Below are 19,971 nucleotides of genomic sequence, written 5' to 3' on the forward strand. Positions count from 1 at the left end.
TGGGTAATTGAGTATATAATTGTAGTTCCCTTAATTTTATAATTCCATAGCCTTTTCAGATGATTACACTTTGGTCTTGATCGCAACTGTTTTAATCAGTGTAGAGCTGTAATGGAGGAAGCTATAATGCAAAAGAGCAAGATTTTGGAAAAATGCTGGTGATTTTTTTGCTTTCTAATAGTGGGTTCTGGTATTGACTGCAGCACTGCTACAGAGCAGGTGATTTATTTGCCTGACCTCTGACTCAGTGAGAAGAGAGATGATGGTAAAGATTAAAACAGGCTGTTGGGGGTTTGGGAATTTCTGGAGCTCAGGTAGGGAAGGAATGTTTTATGATGAAAGGTTATGCACAGAGAAGTGGGGGCAGATGGTTGAATGGCAGGAAAAAGATGGAAAACTTCATTCTTTCCTAGAGACTTGTTGCCTCCAGGAGTGGGGAAGTGTTGATGGTGCTGGGAATATTTATTTCTGGTCCAAGGAACTCTTTTCCCTTGTAATCTACTGCTGTTCACACAGGGAGAGACCAAAGCAGTTCAATGTAACTGTTAGTGTTGTATATGCTAATCTGTTCAATGCATGAACTGATTATCTCAGATGTATTAAGCCTCTTTATTTACAAGTTCAAATCTTGGTTGTTCTGAGCAAAAAAAATTTATTTTTTTTTTTGCTTCTACATTCCAAAATTTAGTTGCATTTTTTGCTATGTTTATGTAGAAATTGAGACAAATTGCATAAGTCTACTTCAATATTGTGCTTATGCTTTTGGGGACAAACAAATTTGGACCTTACATTTTGCAATTGGTTGCCTCATTTAAAAGTGTAGGCTTCAGGGTCTGAGCTTTCCTTGAGTTGAAAACAAACATTCTGCAGTAGTGTAAATGATGGTTAAACCTCTGTGATCAGCAGTTGCTCTTTTAAAATAACTAGATTTACAGGTACAGGCAGTAGCTTCTTACCCTTCGAAGAAACAGCAGAGGATTTAAAACTAAGCAATCGTTTTCCTTGTAATAGGCATTTGAACTGATTTTTCAACTGCTCGTGTTGGGAATATGATTTTGTGTACTAGAATTCCTTTCTGAAGTGTGTAATGCAGAGATTAGTATAAGGAACCTTTTTTTTTTTTTTTTTTTCTCCCAGCTTTCTACGATTTTGCACATTTCTTTCAGGCCTTATGCTATCAGAGCCATTCCAGGTTGATCATAGGATATGTATGTATAGTGGTTTTCAGCTTCTGTTTAGAAATGTCAAGTGGTATAGCAGTGTTGTACTAAAACCACTCTATATACTTAGAGTTAAAAGAAAATGCACTAGGACCAGGGCACAAGTCTTGTTTGACTCGTTTATGGTCCTCAACAGTACTGTGTGCATCCCTGGGCTTTTTAGTGCTGGGCTTCACTCTCTCCTAAAGTTTGTCTGTAAGTGGCTTGCTTCTACTACAAGAGAGGACACATGAAAATGTGGTTTAAAAATGATAAAAAGATCAATTATTTGACAAAAAAGTCTATTTCAGTATCAAATACAGAGTTCTCTTAAAGATGGTGCCTTCACAATACAGAGGTGAAGACAGCAAAATCATTCAAAACCGGGCTCATTGCATGCTGCTGGCAGTGGCAGAGTTGCTGCAGCATCTGAATTAAGTCTTGTTTACTTACCCTGTGTTTATACTGAAATGCTATATAATGGAATAGCAGTCATGTCTTATGGATTGAGTTGCAGCTATCTTTCAGTTTCCATTTCTTTCCAGTGAACTTCATGTATGAGAAAGATGAAAACTATAATGTAGTTATAAGATTTTTCTGTTCCGTAAATGTGGATGCTTATCAGTAGATAGTAAAATAGCATAAATGAAAGTTTTACTTAGTAGTTTAGCAAAAATAATCTTCCTAGCTATTTGTGCAATCCCAAGCCTGTGAACTGAACAAAGGGTTTGGAACTGAACCTTCATGTGTGGTTTTTATAGATCCTGAGGCATAAGGTGGGTGAATAAATCTGGGAGCTGTAGCAGTTCCCAGGGGAGGAATGGGAAAAGATGAATCCTTATTTTAGAGAGGAGAAAGATATTAATTGTTATGGAGGGACAAAAGTCTTAGTGTGTCTGAGGTGGTATGTTAGAAAGAAAAATATGTAACAGCTACTGTCAAGTACAGGTGTGGAATCGGACTAGTACCAATGGCAAAATGCTGTTGATCTGAATTAAATTATCTGAAGTTTATTCTGAAACTTGCTATTTTAGCTTTGTGAAACCAACATACATTGTATTAAGACTGAAGTTCTGTAATCAGTAGTATCTTCTTTATCGTGATACAATAGCAGAGCACATGATGATACATACAGTTGCCTCAAGTCTCCATTAGAAATTATTCCTAAATTTCATTCTTTTTTACACTCAAAATTTTGCTATGGACTAAGAACACATTGTACACAGGTGCAAGGATTTCTTAATTGTCTAATATTTTAAGAATATAATTAAAATACAATGCATTTGTTATTAGTCCAGTTATAATGATATTAATGCTCATAGTCCAAATGAATTACTACAGAAAAGTTATATACAATGTGAAGTTGCTATACACAATGTAGGGTTACTCTGTAGGTACACGAGTTGCTAGATTGTTAACATACCTTGTAGTTACAGATCTAAGCTGGAACAAGTTAGGCAAAAAAAAAAAAAAAAAAAAGTTGACTGCTTGATGGCTGGAGAATTGCTCTCACAGTTAAAACAAGCTAAAGTCAGCTCAGGCTAATATAGGTCCAGACAAGTCCAGTCACCCTGTGCTGTTAGGTGTGCACAAAGCCTGTGGAGTTTTTCTGGTTGTAGCAAAATTGTATTTAATGGCTTACATGTTTAATTAAATTGTATTTTAAAATATTGTTATGGATGCTAACCAATTGCATGCAAAACTGTTGGAAAAAGGTTGCTTTAAATGTATCAGAGATTTTAAAGGCTGAATATTTCTGTTTATCCACAACACAATTCTGTACCATCTTTCCGTAGCAACAGAATCTTTGCTTAGATGAGAAACCTTCACTTCATCATTTCCTGACTTGTAAAATGTTCTCCTATGTTCTCATACTACAATATTCAGTTGGGATATGATATATTCATGGAAGAACTGAACATTACATTCTACTGTTGGAAACCAGATGTTGGTTTTGAGGCTTCATGAATGTTAAATCTCATTCATTTTTTTTTAATGTGGAAAAACAGTTATTTCTGTTTTCCCTGTTCTACATCAATAGCATCTTTCACTTGTAAAGTAGCAAAGCTAGTTTGTTGGGGTTTTTGTTAGAGGTGGTTTATGGGCTTTTTTTTGGTGTTGGGTTGAGGGTTTTTTTGTGTAGAGGAGATGTAAAACATGGTACTTACACTGTCTTCATTGTGCCTTGTCTGCTTTGTAGGGGATGGCCACTGAGCTGGTGGTGCAGATACATACTGCAAAAAAGTAGATGTTCCTTTGTTACCATCTGAGGTTCCTGCAACCTACTTATTTGTCCAAGCACTCTCAAGAGATATCCTAATTATTATGTACTTTGGAATTCTAGCTAATCGGTGCCATTTAGCACACAGGACTCATTACATGTACTCTGGTTTTGCTTGCTGTGCGGTAGATCCCCCCTTTTCCTGTTGCTAGTTGAACGGTTCAGACTGTAGAAACAAAGGGACACACTTAGATCATTTACAAAGAATTTCTGTATTGAGATTATTAGACACAGGGTGTCTAGGTTAGTATAAACCATGGATTTTTATGTTGTTAATAAAGCTGGTACGTACATTACAACCATGTAAGTTTTTAAAGTCTGTATGTTATATCCCTTTCACTCAGTTTGTTTTAGAAGTATACAAAAATCAGAGTAGAGAAATAGGCAGCCTGTTAAATGTTCGTTAGCTATCATACTACACTGAAAAAGGTAAATGCTTATATTACTGAGTTAATGCAAGTACTTCCTGTGCTTTTCAGTTCATGCTTTATGAAGTTAACCTTTCTTCTCTCTTACTTTGGGTTCACTGTTACCATTTAAATTACTTGTGCCCTTCTAATCTGTCTGCGCAACTCTATATACTTCATATGGTCAAGTTATTTTTATTCTAAGCCAACACTTTTCTTTGCTTTTGAAAATACTGATCTTCCAAGTGTTCGTGTATGTCTATGTTATTTTATGCCCCTTTCCAGGCCCTATTTCCAACAAGGGGGGAAAAGGAAAAAGCTGGAAAAAACCTGAGATGTATAGCATTTATATACAAGTGGTTCCATTATACAATTAAATGACAAAATAATCTTCTACAACATGAAAACAAATACAGAATCGCACAGCATTGGAGGCAGGAAGGCACCCTTGGAAACTGCCAGCCCTGGTCCTCTGCTCAGAGCAGGGCCAGCAAAAACAGGCTGCTCCAGGCTGTGTCCAGGCAGATTTTGAATACCTCCAAGGATGGAGACTGTGCAGCCCCTCTGGCTGACCAGTTCTAGTGTTTGACCCTCACAGGGAAGATGTTTTTTCTCCTCTCCAAAAAGAAATCATTTTATTTCAGTTTGTGCCTACTGCCTCGCATCCTGTTGCAGGGCAGCACCACTGTGAAGACGCTGACTCAATATTCTTTACTTCCTCCCATCAGCTGTGTGTACGTATTGGCAAGATCCTCCTGAGACATCTCCAGGCTGAACAGTCCCTGCTCTCTCAGCCTCTCCTCTCATGAAAAATGCTCCAATCCCTTATTCATCTTTGTGGCCCTTTGTCAAACACATAGCAGTATGTTTGTAAACTGTGCAAATGTATGTCCTTTGGATCTAAAAATACCATTTTAAAATGCATTTAAGTATTTTAAAAGCAATTTTTCTTCAGATTTCAGATCTGCTTGTTCTCCAAGCTACTTCAGCACTTTGAAAACTCAGCCTAACGCTCTGAGGCATTTAAAATAGAGAATGTTTAAGAAGATAGGATCAGAAGGGTAAAACTCACATTTACACTTATGAGCACCCATATGAGTTTTAGTTGAAAAAGGAGTAATATTTCCTGTATAAGACTGTGAACCACAACCCAGTGGAACAATAGATATATAGATAAACATATAAACCCTTAGAAAATTATACCTTGATTAGGGAGGTCTGGTACCTGACATGTAGCCAGTTCCTAAAACTCCTTTTCCATTATAACAGAGAACTTACCATCTACACATTTTTTTTTTTTTATATTTATGGCCTGCCAAATACTAAGTATTCAACACGGTAGAATGCGTCTAAATTCTTTATATTTCTGTATTTATTGTCTAGGTTTATAAGGTGGACAATATTTTAAGGAATGAAAGCCTACAAGTAATACAGTCTAAATCTAGAAATTTCCCTGATGTGTCTGAAGTGCTGAGCCACCCAACAAATTTAACTGAAGAAAAGTGGTAGTTGTTTGGTGGCTGGCATTTCTGACATCCAGCAGATGTTCGAATAGGGATTTCATAGTATAGTTCCTGATATCTGTCAGAGAGGAAGGAGGAAATGTCTTTCCTTATTCTTTTTAGTTTTGTTTTGTTATTACTGTGAGATTATCCAGCAAATTTGGAACATGTCCCCCTAGCCAAGAAGACAGATGTAATCCTTCGGCTTTGTAGTCATTTGAAAATGTTTTTAAAATCAATACATGCACTGAGCAGCAGAGGTGATAAAAGGACATAGCTCTTGTACATTGGTTATAGCTGTTGGAATCATGTCTGTCATGTTTTACAAATACTTGTAGTTTCTGAGTACTTCTAGCAGTGAAGAGTGGCTGTCTGTACCTTCCTGTGCCATTAAGCAGGACCTGAAACTCCATCGTCCTGCCCTGCTCTAGGCTGCTCTTTCTCCCAGCCTGTTGAAGAGTATAGGGCTTTCCCCTTTCCCATAGCATTTTTCTTCTCTAACTGCTGGTTCCTGTTGTCTTGAGACCTAGATAGGCAAAAATTGTTCCTACAGCTGTACTCGTTAGTTCTTGTTTATGTAGGCAATGGGAATGGTGTTGCAGGAATGAACTGGGAATCTCTTTACTACCAAAAAAATTTATAGCCTCCTGAGGAGTTGCCTGTTACCATTCAGGAAAGACTCAAAATTGCAGACTTCAAAACTTTTCAAAATGGGCTGTTTTGGTCTGTGGTAGAACTGCATAATGTTTTATCTTATGCTTTTTTTTTCCTGAGTCACACAGATCTACCCTAGCTAGTTTAAATCACAAGACCACACTCATTTGGCTTGATGCTAGACACCTACCTCTCATGCTAAAATCAGGAGCGTCAGTGCTGTCAAATTCCCATGGGAGGTTATGAATGCAACTTCAAATCCTAGAGGGGCTGGCTTCTGCTTTGAGGGCTGTGGTAGGTCATAGGTACTCAGGCAAAGTAGCGGGTGTAGCAAAAAGTTTGAGAAACAGGTAATAATTAGTGAACTACATGACTGCAGGCAGAAAAAATACACAATCATTTCATTTTAAAAATACATCTAAAACATTACCAAGTTTTTTTTCTCTATATAAGCATATCTCGTGTTGAAATATCTGATGATGAGGCAGATAGTGTGTATAGGTGCTTCTTGATGGTGATTCAATCTTCCAAATTCAGCCCAATTAAAACTCTGTACAGGAATGTACTATCAGGCATGTGAAAACTTTTTTTTCCTTTCATTTTATGCTTGTTTTTATATATTATGTGACTAGATCTTAATGTGCTCCACTTTTCATTGCATGGAGAGTCAATTCTGCTATTTTCTTTTTTTTTAGTGAAGTGAATGTTCCCATTTTAATTCTTCTAACAGTTACTGTTTTGGTTTTTTTAAGTGGTCCTGAGAAAAATGCAAGAGAATTGTCTTGCTAAAGTGGTATATGTTGGAATGCCTCAGTCACAGGTCACAGAGTTCTCCGTAATTATTTCTGCAATAATGTGATGAAATTATTTTCCAAAGGCATTTCCAATGTGTACAATTGATGTGGGTGTTTCACGTGCAGGCATCGTGTCTGTAGGGCGCCTTGCAAACATTAGTTAGGTAAACATTGCTCTTACAGTAGATAAGTATTTGTAAAATGCTATCGGGCTTGCAGGTTTGACTGCCTTCAGAAAACAGTAACACTTGAAACATATAATGATGTTGATTACTCGGTTACCACAAACTTGTCCTAAAATGTCATGCTGTACTAAGCCACTCATTTTGCATCCACATTCATGCATATCTGAAATTAACATTTGGTTTAAATAGAGCAATGGTATAATGAAAATACCTGTGATTATATACTGTGAATATGTCTAGAGGAAAAAAATAAAAGTGTGATATATGAACTCTCTGTAAAGGAAACAATTTGTTGCAGCCAAGGAAGTAAAATAGCTTACAGCACATTGTTTAAAAGTTAGAACAAAACTTGGCACAAATATCTAGCGCAGTGATGATTTACATCACATTGTTCAATTTGTAAGAACGTGTAGAAGAAGGGGAAGCAGAGAAGCAAGATGTTTAACAATGCTGGAACCGAGCTGTATTGTGAGCGTCAGGAGCAGAATGGATTATCAAGGGGAGCGCAGTTATCTGGGGAGAGATTTTTCAGCATTTTTCTATATCTGGGGAGAGATTTTTCAGCATTTTTCTAAAACTGTTCGCTTTAAAACCTTGTTCTTTACATGGCATTGTAAAATTTCATAGTAGTGTGATTTTTAATGTCATGAAATCTTCATTGGTATCACCTATACCATGCACAAGTTCTTATTAAAGAGTATTTGTGAGATGTTTCATTGCGCTCAAGTTAGAAATGATTATGCAGCAAGACATGTATTATGTACATTACAGCCGTGGCATCATTGCTGCATTTTTTAAATTCAGGCTTCTTAAACCAATGAATGAAGCGGAAAATCTTCCTCAGGAATTTCTTACTGATAATTAATAATGATTCTTAAGCATATCTACTTCAGCTGATAAAGAAGGACACCTGTGACATTGAAGAAATGATGTCCAGTTCTTTTCTGCACAAAAAGAAATATCCACATATGAAACAAAATAATAAAACCAAAATAATTTTTGTACTGTCTCCATCTTCAGAGGAGCAAAGAAAACTGATTCTGTGAAGTTTTGTGAGTTGGTAGACAAAAGGAGCAAATAAAGGGATGAAAGAAACAGGTGATGCATATCTACACTAGTCCTTGCTAATATAAATGTTATTGAACGCAGAGACACTTCTTGGGTGGTTTTTGTAGAAGAAAATAATGAAAAACAGAGATAGATTCAGTATACTTCACATCCAGCACATTACTATTGAGGAAAAAAACCCCACAAATAACCAAACAACAAAAGAATTGTGACATCCTAAGGGAACAGATGTGTATCATTTCCATATTAATTATCACTGCATTGATTTAAATCAAGTTCTTCAGGAGGCTTCCATTTACATTGGAAAATATTGTGGAAACTTCATTCCTCTCATACCCAGAGCAGCAGAGAATCCCTGATTGCCCTTAGCACTGGCTTCTCAAGGTACTCATGGAAGGCAAAACCTATTGGAAATACCTGGTGGGCCTGGTGAAGGATTTTTGTGCATTTCTGGTGCTGATCACTTGGAAATCCTGTGGGACAAAGTGTGTTGGGGAGTAGGATTTAGCGGTTTTAGTTTTTAAATGTGCTTAAAGAAAGTGTACCTGTGGCTTTTAGAAATGGAATACAACTATGGTATTTACTTGATTGACCTTAAAACACTGTGTAATGCCTTGGCTGCCATTTGTGATAGCTCGATTAAGAAAATAGAAGAAAAGAAAGAAACTGGCTGCTTGAAGGGGCAGTCCCTGTCCGTAGTTAGCAGTAACTCTTGACTCTTCCTGGAGGAAAGCAGAGAATCATCATGCATCATGGATAACATTTTTCAATCTGAAGGGCTGTTTTGAGGCACAATTGGCCATTCCTTCTAGGCTTCAGGTCTTAATTTTGTTTGATCAACTGTCAGGATTTCCGTGAGTCGGTTGCAGAATTATCACGCCTAAGGGAAAGCTTAAGGCTGTTGTAGAATCAGAAACCTTCGCTACTACTCTGACCTCAGCTGGAGAAACTGGAGGAGTTTCAGTGATACACCTAGCCTTGTGGAGCACTTGATGGTTTGTGTAATATGTAGCTTTAATGAATTGTGTTGCATTGACAGGTTGCCAGATAATTGCAGTAGAAGGTGATAAATAGATTGCTACCCTAATCCGGTTTAGAAAAAGCGCTCACAAATATTGGTTGAAACATTTGAAGTAGTGACTTAGAGCAAGTGAAGCACAAGTTTGTGGCATGTTTTTTTTAAAGGCTGTAAGTGAGGTTGAGTTTCTCCCTGCTGTTTACCTGTGCTGCTTTAACCATTCCAGTTAAAACAAACTACATGGAAATTCTGCATTTAAATTGTGCCCATGAAATAAGTACTGTTAAACTTTATGAGGCTGATGAGGAAGTTATTTAAAGGTAGTGTGAGCAGAAAACACCTGAGTGTGATGATGGGGTCTGTCAGTGTAGGTGCTTACTTAAGTTGAAGATGGGGTACGTGATTTTAGTTTTTTGTTGAAACAGAGAAGAGAGGAAAGGAAAAATGTGTTAAATAGGGGGTTCTTATGTTTTAATCAAATCAAACAACTAGAAAATCAACATTTACCACAATAAAACTTAGGAATTTTTTTTCTTGTTACTGGTGTTGTGCAGCCTTTTTTCTGTTGATTAAATACATTTGTGTGGGTGATACCAAACATTCATAGGTTATATGTTTTTCGTATGTCCATGATGGCATGAGTGATGAAAAATTGAATGGATTTCTATCTGGAAAAGTTGCCATTATTTTTTAAAAGTCAAGCATATTCAAGTCAAGCATCAATAAGTCAAGCAGCATGCACTTTTGTGTTCAAGTCTGATCTCCAGTTGTGATATCTTGTACAATTCCTTGGCCTTGCTACGAAGCTTTGACATCAAGAAACCATAAAATCAAGGTTGTCTGTACAGTCTTAACCCTTCCTATTATCTAAAGAGCATACAACATTTTGTATCTGTGTTGTGGTTTAACCCCAGCCGGTAATTAAGCACCACACAGCTGCTGGCTCACACCCCCCTCACCCCGAGGGATGGGGAGGAGAGTTGGAAAGGAATGTAAAACTCAGGGGTTACGATAAGAACAATTTAATAATTGATACAGAATAAAAATGGAAGACCGATAATAACAGTGATGGCAATAACAGTTACAATGAAAAGGCGAAGGGAAGGAATAAAATCCAGAGGGAACAGAAGGAAGGAGCACATGGTGCAGAACACAACTGCTCACCGCCCACTGACCGATGCCCAGCCAGTCCCTGGGCGATGATCCACCTGCCCTGGCCACCCCCCAGGTATATATACCAGGCATGATCCCCGTGGTATGGAATGCCCCTTTGGCTCGTTCGCGTCAGCTGTCCTTGCTGTGTCCCCTCCCAGTTCCTTGCGCCCCTCCAGCCTTTTTGCTGGCAAAGCCTGAGGAACTGGAAAGTCCCATCAAAGCCAAAACCCAGCCCCGCACTAGCTCCTGAGAAGATCATTAACTCCATCCCAGACTAAACCAATATAGAAATATATACGTTTGTATAATGTCATACCCATTATTTATGCCTACATACTCTTCAGGTTGCCAAAGATTTGGGAAAAGCATTTATATTAGAAATCTAAAGTAAGAACTCCTACTCATAAATAGGTCACTAGGGCAGTGAAAACAACAGCACTAACTCTTCTATATTATGCTTGTCAAGACCGGAGCCTTAAAAATACATCTGTATAATAAGGATGCAGAATATAGTCCTTGCTTTATTTTGAGCTCCTACAGTTTAGAGTGTCTTTGTCTTTCCCTGGTACAGCTAATGTAGGGAGGACTTTTGTCTCCTAAGACTGTATTTAGCATTTATTGAAATATCTTTCATTGAACAGGATGGATACCTTAGCCCAAATCAAAGTCACAGATATCTGAGTAAGATCTGTATTCTTTTCAAGCAAAGGCTTAAGAGCCAAAATAAATAGTCTGTCAAGCTTTATTTTTCACTTCCTTTCCAACTCCGTCTGGCTTTTAGCCATTGAATTTTTGAAACATCCTCCACAAAATCTAACTGTATTTCTACATTTTCTGTTCTCCTAGCACAGACTAATCTGATCAGTTTTTAAATCATTCCCATGCCTGCTTTTCCTTCTGATCTGCATCTTAATAAACTCTGTTGTTCCAATTTTCACCATCTCTACTTTGGCATTCAAGTGTCGACTTCATTTATGCTGAACAAGATGCTGAAGTTCCTTCACTTCTTGGCAGCCAAAGATTCAACCCTGTAGAACTGGGAAAATATAACTTAAACATTGATCTCCAAAAGTATTCCAGGTCTAAAAATTTCAAGTATTAAAGCACTTAGATTTGAGAAAGTTTAGATGCTTATGAGACAGGTGTTTTTTTCAGGTGTTTTCCTGTTGCTATCCTAGGATATTGCAAATCCCTGAGGATTTATTTTTGTTCTTCAAGTCACGCTGCTCTGTGTCTGATACTTAGGTTAAATGCTGCCATTAAGACACTTGTCTTGAATTATTCTTGGCTAATATATGTAAATAATTTTAAATTTCTGCTCATCGGTAAGAAGCAATTTATGATCTGATGAGGTGCCAAAGTGGTATTTAGCTTTGACTGTCTGGAAACACTCTGATGTTCACATATACACAGCCGATATTTTAGTGCAATGTGCCATTAAGATTGATTTCAGTAGTTTTGTCTTACGCTGCTGCAGGTGATCAGGCTGTGAGGAAAGCAGGCAGTGTATTTAGACGCCATGGTGTAGAGATAGAATACCGGGAAGATTTCATATTGAATATTTTTGAGGACCCGTGTTTGAAAATTCGTCCAGAGCAAATCTGGGGGATGAAATTATGTTGCATTGATTTCAGTTAGTCTTTCTGCAGTTAGTTCGGTATCCGTCAGTGGCAACTGTGAAGCAGAAAATCAAACTTCTTGGGCTTTACATTGGTAGCATGTGTGGTTTTTTTTTCCTGTCTTTAGCATGGTAGAATCTTGAATAATGGCCAGAACTTGCAAGTTCTACTGTACTGTGTTTTTACAAAGAGGTTTTCTAAATACAAAAAAATAAAACTATTTTTACAAAGTGTTCCTGTGCCAACACTTCTGATGTAACAAGTGTGCTTATTTGGATAGTGTTTGATTGTCACCATTCTGCAGCTGCTACGTCACACAGTGCATAGTTAAGGCATAACTAAGCAGTGCTACGATACTGATTACAGCTTGTCAGGCACTTCAGGCTGCTCCTCTGTACTTAACTGAAGTAGGTATTTTCTAAAAGTATGAGCCTCCAGCAACACCACTAAATTTCAGAAGTTTCTTTTTTATACCATGTTAAGCTATAGTATTATACAGGAAAGGATTTTCTTTAAATTGATTTTTGTTGTCTCGAATGGAGAAATGAAGTTGCTTTGGATGCTTTTCAATGTAATTTCTGACAATTTTCATTTTTAGTGTAGTATTTTGTGGGCAGTTGAACAATAAGGTAGACTACTTTTTTATCTAGAGGAGACTACCTTTTTATCTCTGACACTATAATACAAGTCTAACAAAACATAAAGACGTTTAGCATTAAAGTAGGCAGCTATTTTTGTCCTGATGTGCAACTACTGCGTCTTATATTTAGCTTTTCGTTTGATTATAGATTCTACAGGGCAGGGACTTACATACAGTAAGTATAAAGCAGCTTGTAAAAAATAGCATGATGCTGCATCAGTTTTATTCTATGGTAGGATTAAAAAGAAAATTAACTCCTCCTTGCAGCCTTTCCATGTTTGTTGATATCTGTTTACAAGAAAATTGTGCTGATGTCAAAAGTGACATTCTTGTGCACCTGAAGGCATGAGAGATTGTTCTGTAAGGAAACAGCTGTATGAAATACAATTGATCATGGTTTTATATGGCATTTAGAACAGTGAGCTCCTGCCATAGTGATACTATAGGTGTCCATATATTAAATCATCACAGTGTCTTACCTTATTGCATTCATCATCACTCTAATAATTTCTTTTGTTGAGAATCATTACTTTCTCTTTTGTTTCACTTCTTTCCATCTCCATTTCTTTCACTGCAGCTAATTCAGGGCTTCCAGAAAAGCATTACTATTGCAAGGATCTGAATCAGTCGGTGCACTGTTGTTTTCAACTACTCACGCTGGTGCAGCTTTGTAACTGTTTGACATTCAGTCCCTTGAAGTGAGAGCAACAAGTTTGCCAGTAGTAAAAGCAGTGTCTGCTCAGATCAAAAAGTGAAATATGTTTCTTTACCAACATTGAGAAAATGTGAGCAGAAAGCCATTTAAACTGCGGTAGAACTGCATGATACAGCACTTGACAGGCTGTGTGCACCATCTTGCCGCTTCTGCAACTCCTCCTCAGGTGGTTTCTCCTCTCTGCTTCTTTTGATTGCGTATTTCCTAGGGAGGAAATTAAACCATGCCTTTTTATCACATTTCCTTACATTTTCTTTGAAAATGTATGCTGATTTGTCAAAGACGTTTTTAAAATGTAATTTATTAACTTCCTTCAGAAGGAAAGTTAGAACAAAAGTTGTTTTATTTTATTTAGTAAAATCAGTAATAAGATTACAAGAAAATCTGGAATTTATTTACTTCCTCTTGACATCATAGAGACAAAGGATTGTAGATGGAATAATGCAGCCCATAAGTAATTAAGTCTCTTTTTTGCCAAAATGTCTTTGACAGTGAGTTGTGTTCCATTCCTTAGTTGTGTGTTGCTTCATATATTTTTAAATTGCAGGCAGAGATTTGTCGTAATTTCAGTTTCTTACATCAGCCAACAAAGACACTGTTGCCCACCTCTTAACTTGAGTGGGTGTACCTCCCTTTGGAAATTAGGCTGCTATGTCAGAAGCCTAGTGCAACTTTTCTGTCTTATTGAAACTGTAAGGCACTGATGATTTTGTCTCTAAAAATGGGTGTTTTCTCTACATTTCCTGTTGGAAAGTTGTAATTTTATTTGCAGCGTGACAACTGAGAATAAGATGCCAAATCAATGTGAATAAGCAGCTAATGGGGATTTCTGTTGAGATTCCTGCATGGGACCGCAGCCCTTTTTATTAAAAAAACCTCATAGCTTTCGAATAGTTGTGTGCCCCGTTAGTCCTTTTATTAAAGCCTGGGCCATTAGGTCGCAGCTTGTCAACAAATTGGTGGACTGCAGGGTTTCTGCAGACCATCTACTGATTTTTTTAAGCGCTTGAGTAAGAACCTCCTCTCATCCCTTCTGAAATGCTTTGTGCATGAAAGCCACTCTTCATCTTGGTGATGAAGAACAGGAAAAACTCTTCTGAAGGATGACTGGCATATTGTCCTTTAGGGAAAGAACTGCTGAACTCCTTGCTTGGGCCAGGAAAAAAGCATAAATATGGCCCCGTAGTAATAGAACTTCTAGCATGATCTGTTGGCCTGAACTGGCATATATAATACGGGGGTGTCTCAAACTCTATTACTTTTGTTTATGTAGAAAAATAAACAGAAGCTTCTGGGAGTAAGTTCTGTAAAGGTTGTCCACAGTTACTGTTGTCAGTTATGTAGCTCGGGTTCCAAATTGGACTTGGTTATCATTTGTCACTCGACAGAGGGATTCTAATCTTCCAAACTTTCCTATTTTCTCCAATTACGTCAGCTAGTCTAATTAAAAATACTGCTTTTACCACAGTTAACTTTATTTTAAGGAATATCTGGCTGCAAGTATGAACACTTATGATTCAGGAAAGTCAAAAGCTAATGGCTTAAAAACCATGACGTTTTATTTCTGTTTTATCTGATTTTGTTCATTCTTAGTAGATTTTTTTCTTAAAACCTCAAGTTCTTATTTTTATCTCTTGCTATAAATGACTTCTTTGCATTCCTGACTCTAGACATTACACCAGAAGTAATCAGTGTTATGCTTTACTACATTTCTTAGACTAACATGCAGTCTTAAACTGAAGACAAGAGGGAAATACTGTATTATAAAGTGTTTTCTAGATAAGTCTGGCCTTGACTTCTTGCAGTTGGTTTTATTTGTTATCAGTTGTAATTAGTTTACAGAACTCTTCTGTGCCCAGTTCCCCCTTTCCTAGTCTCAGTTGTGTTGTGCACATAAATAACACAACTTTTTCTGTCCTGACTTTACATGTACATCTCCAGTGAGTGTAGTAGCCCTTTCACCATAGTATTACTAGTCCTTGCTCCTGAGTTACTTGCTCAGTTTAACCTGTAGGTACTTCTCACAGTTGCTGCTCTCCTGCACCATGTCACCTGTAGGTACTTCCCAGGCATGCTGCTCCCCTGCACTGTGTCACCTATAGGTACTTTGCAGGGTCACTACTCTCCTGCAGCACTTCACCTATAGGTACTTTGCAGGGTCATTGCTCTCCTATACCATGTCACCTATAGGTACTTCTCACAGTCGCTGCTCTTGGGCACCATGTAACATTCTGTAACTAGCACCAGCACTGGGGATCTGAGGCTTCTGTTCTAGTTAAAAGTATAGTGGGTCTTAGCATTGAATAGATGCACTGTTCTAGAAACTTCAGAGTTTTCTAAAGACCAGGTGGGGAAAATCATACAGAATCTGTTGGTTTGTGATACTGGGGTGTTGTGGGTTTTTTAATCTACCAAAATTATAAGTAATTGTACAGTGGTAAGTTGTCATTAATTAAAGAAAACATCTTAAACATTGTAGCAGAGGTTTAAGCCATTCTGAGCCTTTTTTTTCTTTTTTTTTTTCTTTTTTTTTTTTTTTTTTGGTATTTAGCAGAGTTAACACAGCTCAGGAGGAAGTTGTGCGGAACTGGTTTTGGTATGGGAGTTAAAGATAAAACAAAAGTCTTCAGTCTTCCGATGGAGAAGCTTTGAAGAAGATTTTTAAGGGGTAATATTTGAAGAAAATTAAACTAGCATGAATAAGGATAAAATCACCATAATATCAGAAAGGAAAAGCCAATAAAAGAACTGTTTTCTGAAGGTAAAGATATCACAGTTGCATTACAAATTACAACAGTAATCTTTTAGTAAAATCTCTTTGTCTTGGTGTATGAGCAGCCAGCTGAATTGATGGCTTTTATCATGGCTGAAGCTCTCCTTTAGGTTTTGTTTGGCTTTGCATTGTTACTGATTTTCAGTGTATCGCTGTTTTGTTGTCCTTTCAGTGGTAGGTTACAGCTTACATGTCAGAAATTCTTAAAAAAAATTTTACTTTTATGACTGAAAATAGATGTTCACAGAATGTGCCTGTCTCTTCATGGAAGCCAGTTTGCAGCAAAAGAACAAATGAGGCCCACGGAGATGAGTTCTCTGTTTTAGAGCGCTAAATAAGTAAGTCTACTTTTTTAAGCTGTCTCATTAAAGAAAACATAAATTTCTGGTGTTTCTATTTATTTATATTTCTCTGCATAGGAAATAATGAAGTCTGAAGAATTTACTCAGTAAAGTCCCAGGAATTTTAGATACAGCAGCCCTAGGCAAAATTCTTGTATCTCATACATCTTTATCATGTCAGACTTGTGCTGCTGAATGGATCTGTGTTTCTTGTGGTATGCCCTTATGAATATGGGTTAAGGAAAGGGAAACCTAACTTTCATACTTATTTCTCCCTCGTTTCATTGGGATTTGTCACAAACTGTTTTCCCTTTCTTGCAAAATTGTATCTGTATTTTCAGTGTCATTCAGTCAGCCCGGAGTGACATGAGTGTTCGGTCAAGTGGTCTTCCCTGGGGCTCTGGCTTTAAAGAAGGATGGGATAGCCAATGAATCCCTTAATTAATTTTCCTCTTCGCAAGCAGAATATTTATGTAGCCAATAGAGAGATGAAAGCTAATTAGTAAGTTGGAAGATGCTGAACGTTGTCCTCTCCTGTTGAGGAGGTAGCTCAGTAAAGTTAAACATTTTAGTTAAAGAGTAGTTCAGCTTTGGGAAAAAGTAAGTACAGAAATGTTCAGGAACAACAGCTGAGCAGTATTTGCTCAAATAAATTCCTCTGAGTAACTGACAATGAAGTCTATCGAGTACTTAATAGGGAGACTTATGATGTTACTTAATATACTTTTGATAGCAATTTAGATACAATTCTGGGTTGTTTTCAGATATGTGCTATAAATAAGAACTATCAAGCAAGCCACAAAGCAAGGGAACAAATATGGCTGGGGAGCAAAGTAATTCTGTGAGGAAAGAAATTTGAAAAGTATTGTCAAAAAACATTGAGAGTGTTTGTTTCACTTCAGGAATGTATGTAAAATGTGGAGCAAAATGCTACGAGATGCTGTTACCAGTCTTTGCAACTTACATACAGAAACCATTTGTCCTTTGGAGGATTGCTTTCTAACTCAAAGAAGGAAACAAGATGAGAAGAGATTCACTAGCCAGCTATGGTCTATGGAATTTCATTTCTCTTTATGCTGTCCTTACAATAAGCTCGAAGGAAATGGTCTGAACTGGTACAGCTAACTGATTGGGAAAATGTTTCAAGCACTGATGGACACATGTTTTAATGTCTTAGCTACATGCAGCACATGAAAGATTTCACTCCTGAACAAGAAGGAAGAAAATCTGGATACATTTTGTATTTACAAGTTGTTGACATGTGGTTTTAATTTTCTAGTGGTGATTATTTTTCCTACCTGTAAGTAGACTGGCAAGATACTCAACTGTGGCTCAAGTAGAGGCAAACTGTGGTCCAGTGGATTCCCTGCTATGGATGCTGTCCATGCAGAAGGGTCACTGGAGAGTTGTGCCGGGTGTCAGTACTGGTGGGCTGGGGGGCAGCCCCCCCCATGGCTGCCAGAGCCAATGCCAGCCGGCTCCAGGGGCAATGCCGCAGGGAGAAGGGCTTGAGAAGAGCAGGGAAAATAGCTGCTAGACAACAAGCCAGGGTCAGCCCACCACAAGAACTGACACACACCTTCTGTGCATTACGTGCGTGCGGCACTCTGGGTATCACTGAACCGACAAGGGATACTTAGGTAAGATTTGGTCCACGTTTGAGAGTGCCAGGGAGTCAGCGGTTGCATTCCTCCAGCAGCGCTGCTTGGTGGGAGCAGACAGTTTTCCTGGAGAAGGCGGGGAAAGTCCAGTCAGCACCTCCGATGGACAGCAGTGTTGTGTGAGCTTATGTAAAAAATGAGTGAAAACTGTTCTTTCCCATCTGTATTGCTAGGTTAACATGAGAGAGGATTTAAAGTTTGAATAGTGAAATACCATATTTAATGGATATGGAGAGAAAAAATTTCAGAAATCAATTGGAAGTCTTTTGAAATGAGCCCCAGCAGGACATCTGCTGCTAAGGTGGGGTTGCAACTAGCAGGAGGTTCTGAATGCAGACTTCTAATTAGAAAAGGTTTTTATTTTAAAAATAATTTCCTAATTTATATAGATGGTGGAATTTTTTTTTCCTCATGCACTGATAGATCGTTTTGCAAAGTCAAATGTGCAGTTTTTCTGTCAAGACCCTAGGAATGATAGGTAGATTGCAAGTAAGCCTTTTGAAGATTGCAGTGGGTAAAGGTAGGGAAAGCATTTCTTGAAAAATATTTGAGAGCTTTTTCACTGTATATTGAAAACAATTAGCAATAAAGAAAATACTTGGGGCCATTGAAGTACAACTTTTCTGCTAGTTTGTATACAGGCATCCTAGTGCTTCTTTTTCTTTTCAAGAGAAGTGAAACATTTCTTTGCTTTAAATTGTTTCTTAAAAAAAATATTTCATAGCTGGAATTAATCACTCCAGGCATTTTCTTTGCTTAGTGCTTCAAATAAGCACAAAAGCTAAAATACTAATGATGTCTTAGTGTTATTCAAGATTGGTGCCTTGATAAGTTGATCCTCACAACTGGTTTTCAGATGTCTGTCTTGTTTTATAAAGCATTGGAGAGCAATGGCTGGGTGATAGCAGCTTCTTGTGTCTTCTGAACTGCTGTCATTAAAAATTAGCAAGTTTTACATATTTATTTTGTTTCCTCTACACTTACTGTGTGTAACGGGCAGCAAAGTTGACTTGAAATTTTGAGATAAAGATGGAACAGGATGAGAATTAAGTCCTTCATGACTTCATTATGACTTGGGACTTTAAAGATCACTTGTCATAACAGCAGTACATAGCCTTAAAACGTCAGAGCAAAATCAAGTAAGAATGTATAGCATATTTAAATGAATTACATCCTTGCAGTGTTGCATTTTCACATTACTGTTTTATTTTCTTTTTATGGGATTTTCCTTTCCCTGCTTTATTGAAACACTGCAACTTGCTGTGAAGGGGAAGATGCTTACGAACGAATGGCTGTATGCTCTGCTCATGTGGATATACTTGATCAATTCATGACATAAGCAGAAAGGCTGGATAGGACCTTGTCATTCACTCTTTCTCCTCATTGAAGGGCTTTCTTAATCCAAAAAGAATCACTTACCTTGGAAGTGGGTAAGATACTTTGTGATAACAAAAGAGAGGGATAAAAATCTGAGCATTCTTAGTACAAAAACGGTTCTTAATTTCATTTGTAATAAATCCTTCAAGGTCTTTGGGAGAGCATCTCATACACCTCACTGAGATGAAGTCTGTAAAAGCAATCCAGTCTTGAATTTGTGCCTAATCTTTCCATATTCACTGCAATTAAGTACATATTTCTTGCTATACCTTTTTGCAGTAACAGAAGTTAGGGGTTTTTTATATAATAAATCTACATTATATAACATGCAAATTTAAAAAATACTTTCAAAAATACATAACACTTTAATAATTAGTTATAATTACCCAATAAACATACTGGGTAAATTAGTCCATGGGGTACACGCTAAATTTTGTATTTACACAAATACAGAGCATTACCACCGAGGTACAGATATTCGCTAATGGGGCTGAGAACAAAATTTTGACCTACTGTGTTTTCTGACCACATTTAACACTCCTACACAGTGCTCTGTGGTGTTCAGCTGTGCCTAACCTATAA

The 19,971-nt window shown here is 37.5% G+C and overlaps 1 protein-coding gene across 6 annotated transcripts in view; it reads left to right on the plus strand.

Moving 5' to 3' along the window:
• Positions 1–19,971, plus strand: part of SLC36A4 (solute carrier family 36 member 4) — a 112,530-nt gene that overhangs the window by 74,117 nt on the left and 18,442 nt on the right. Inside the window, exons 11-13 of one of the 6 annotated variants that reach the window (XR_008746851.1) lie at positions 15,789–15,998; positions 16,248–16,348; positions 17,254–19,292. The exons of 3 other annotated variants lie outside the window; for them this stretch is intronic. Coding sequence is in view for 1 of the 3 variants with exons in the window: in XM_055802065.1 (XP_055658040.1) it covers positions 15,792–15,793 (2 nt within the window). In the remaining 2 variants the exon portion in view is untranslated. Of the gene's footprint in view, positions 1–15,788; positions 15,999–16,247; positions 16,349–17,253; positions 19,293–19,971 lie in introns of those variants that run through there. 2 more of the 6 variants (XR_008746852.1, XM_055802065.1) reach the window with 2 other exon arrangements.

The sequence above is a fragment of the Falco peregrinus genome, chromosome 4 (assembly GCF_023634155.1).
Source record: "Falco peregrinus isolate bFalPer1 chromosome 4, bFalPer1.pri, whole genome shotgun sequence".
NCBI classification, from domain to species: domain Eukaryota; kingdom Metazoa; phylum Chordata; class Aves; order Falconiformes; family Falconidae; genus Falco; species Falco peregrinus.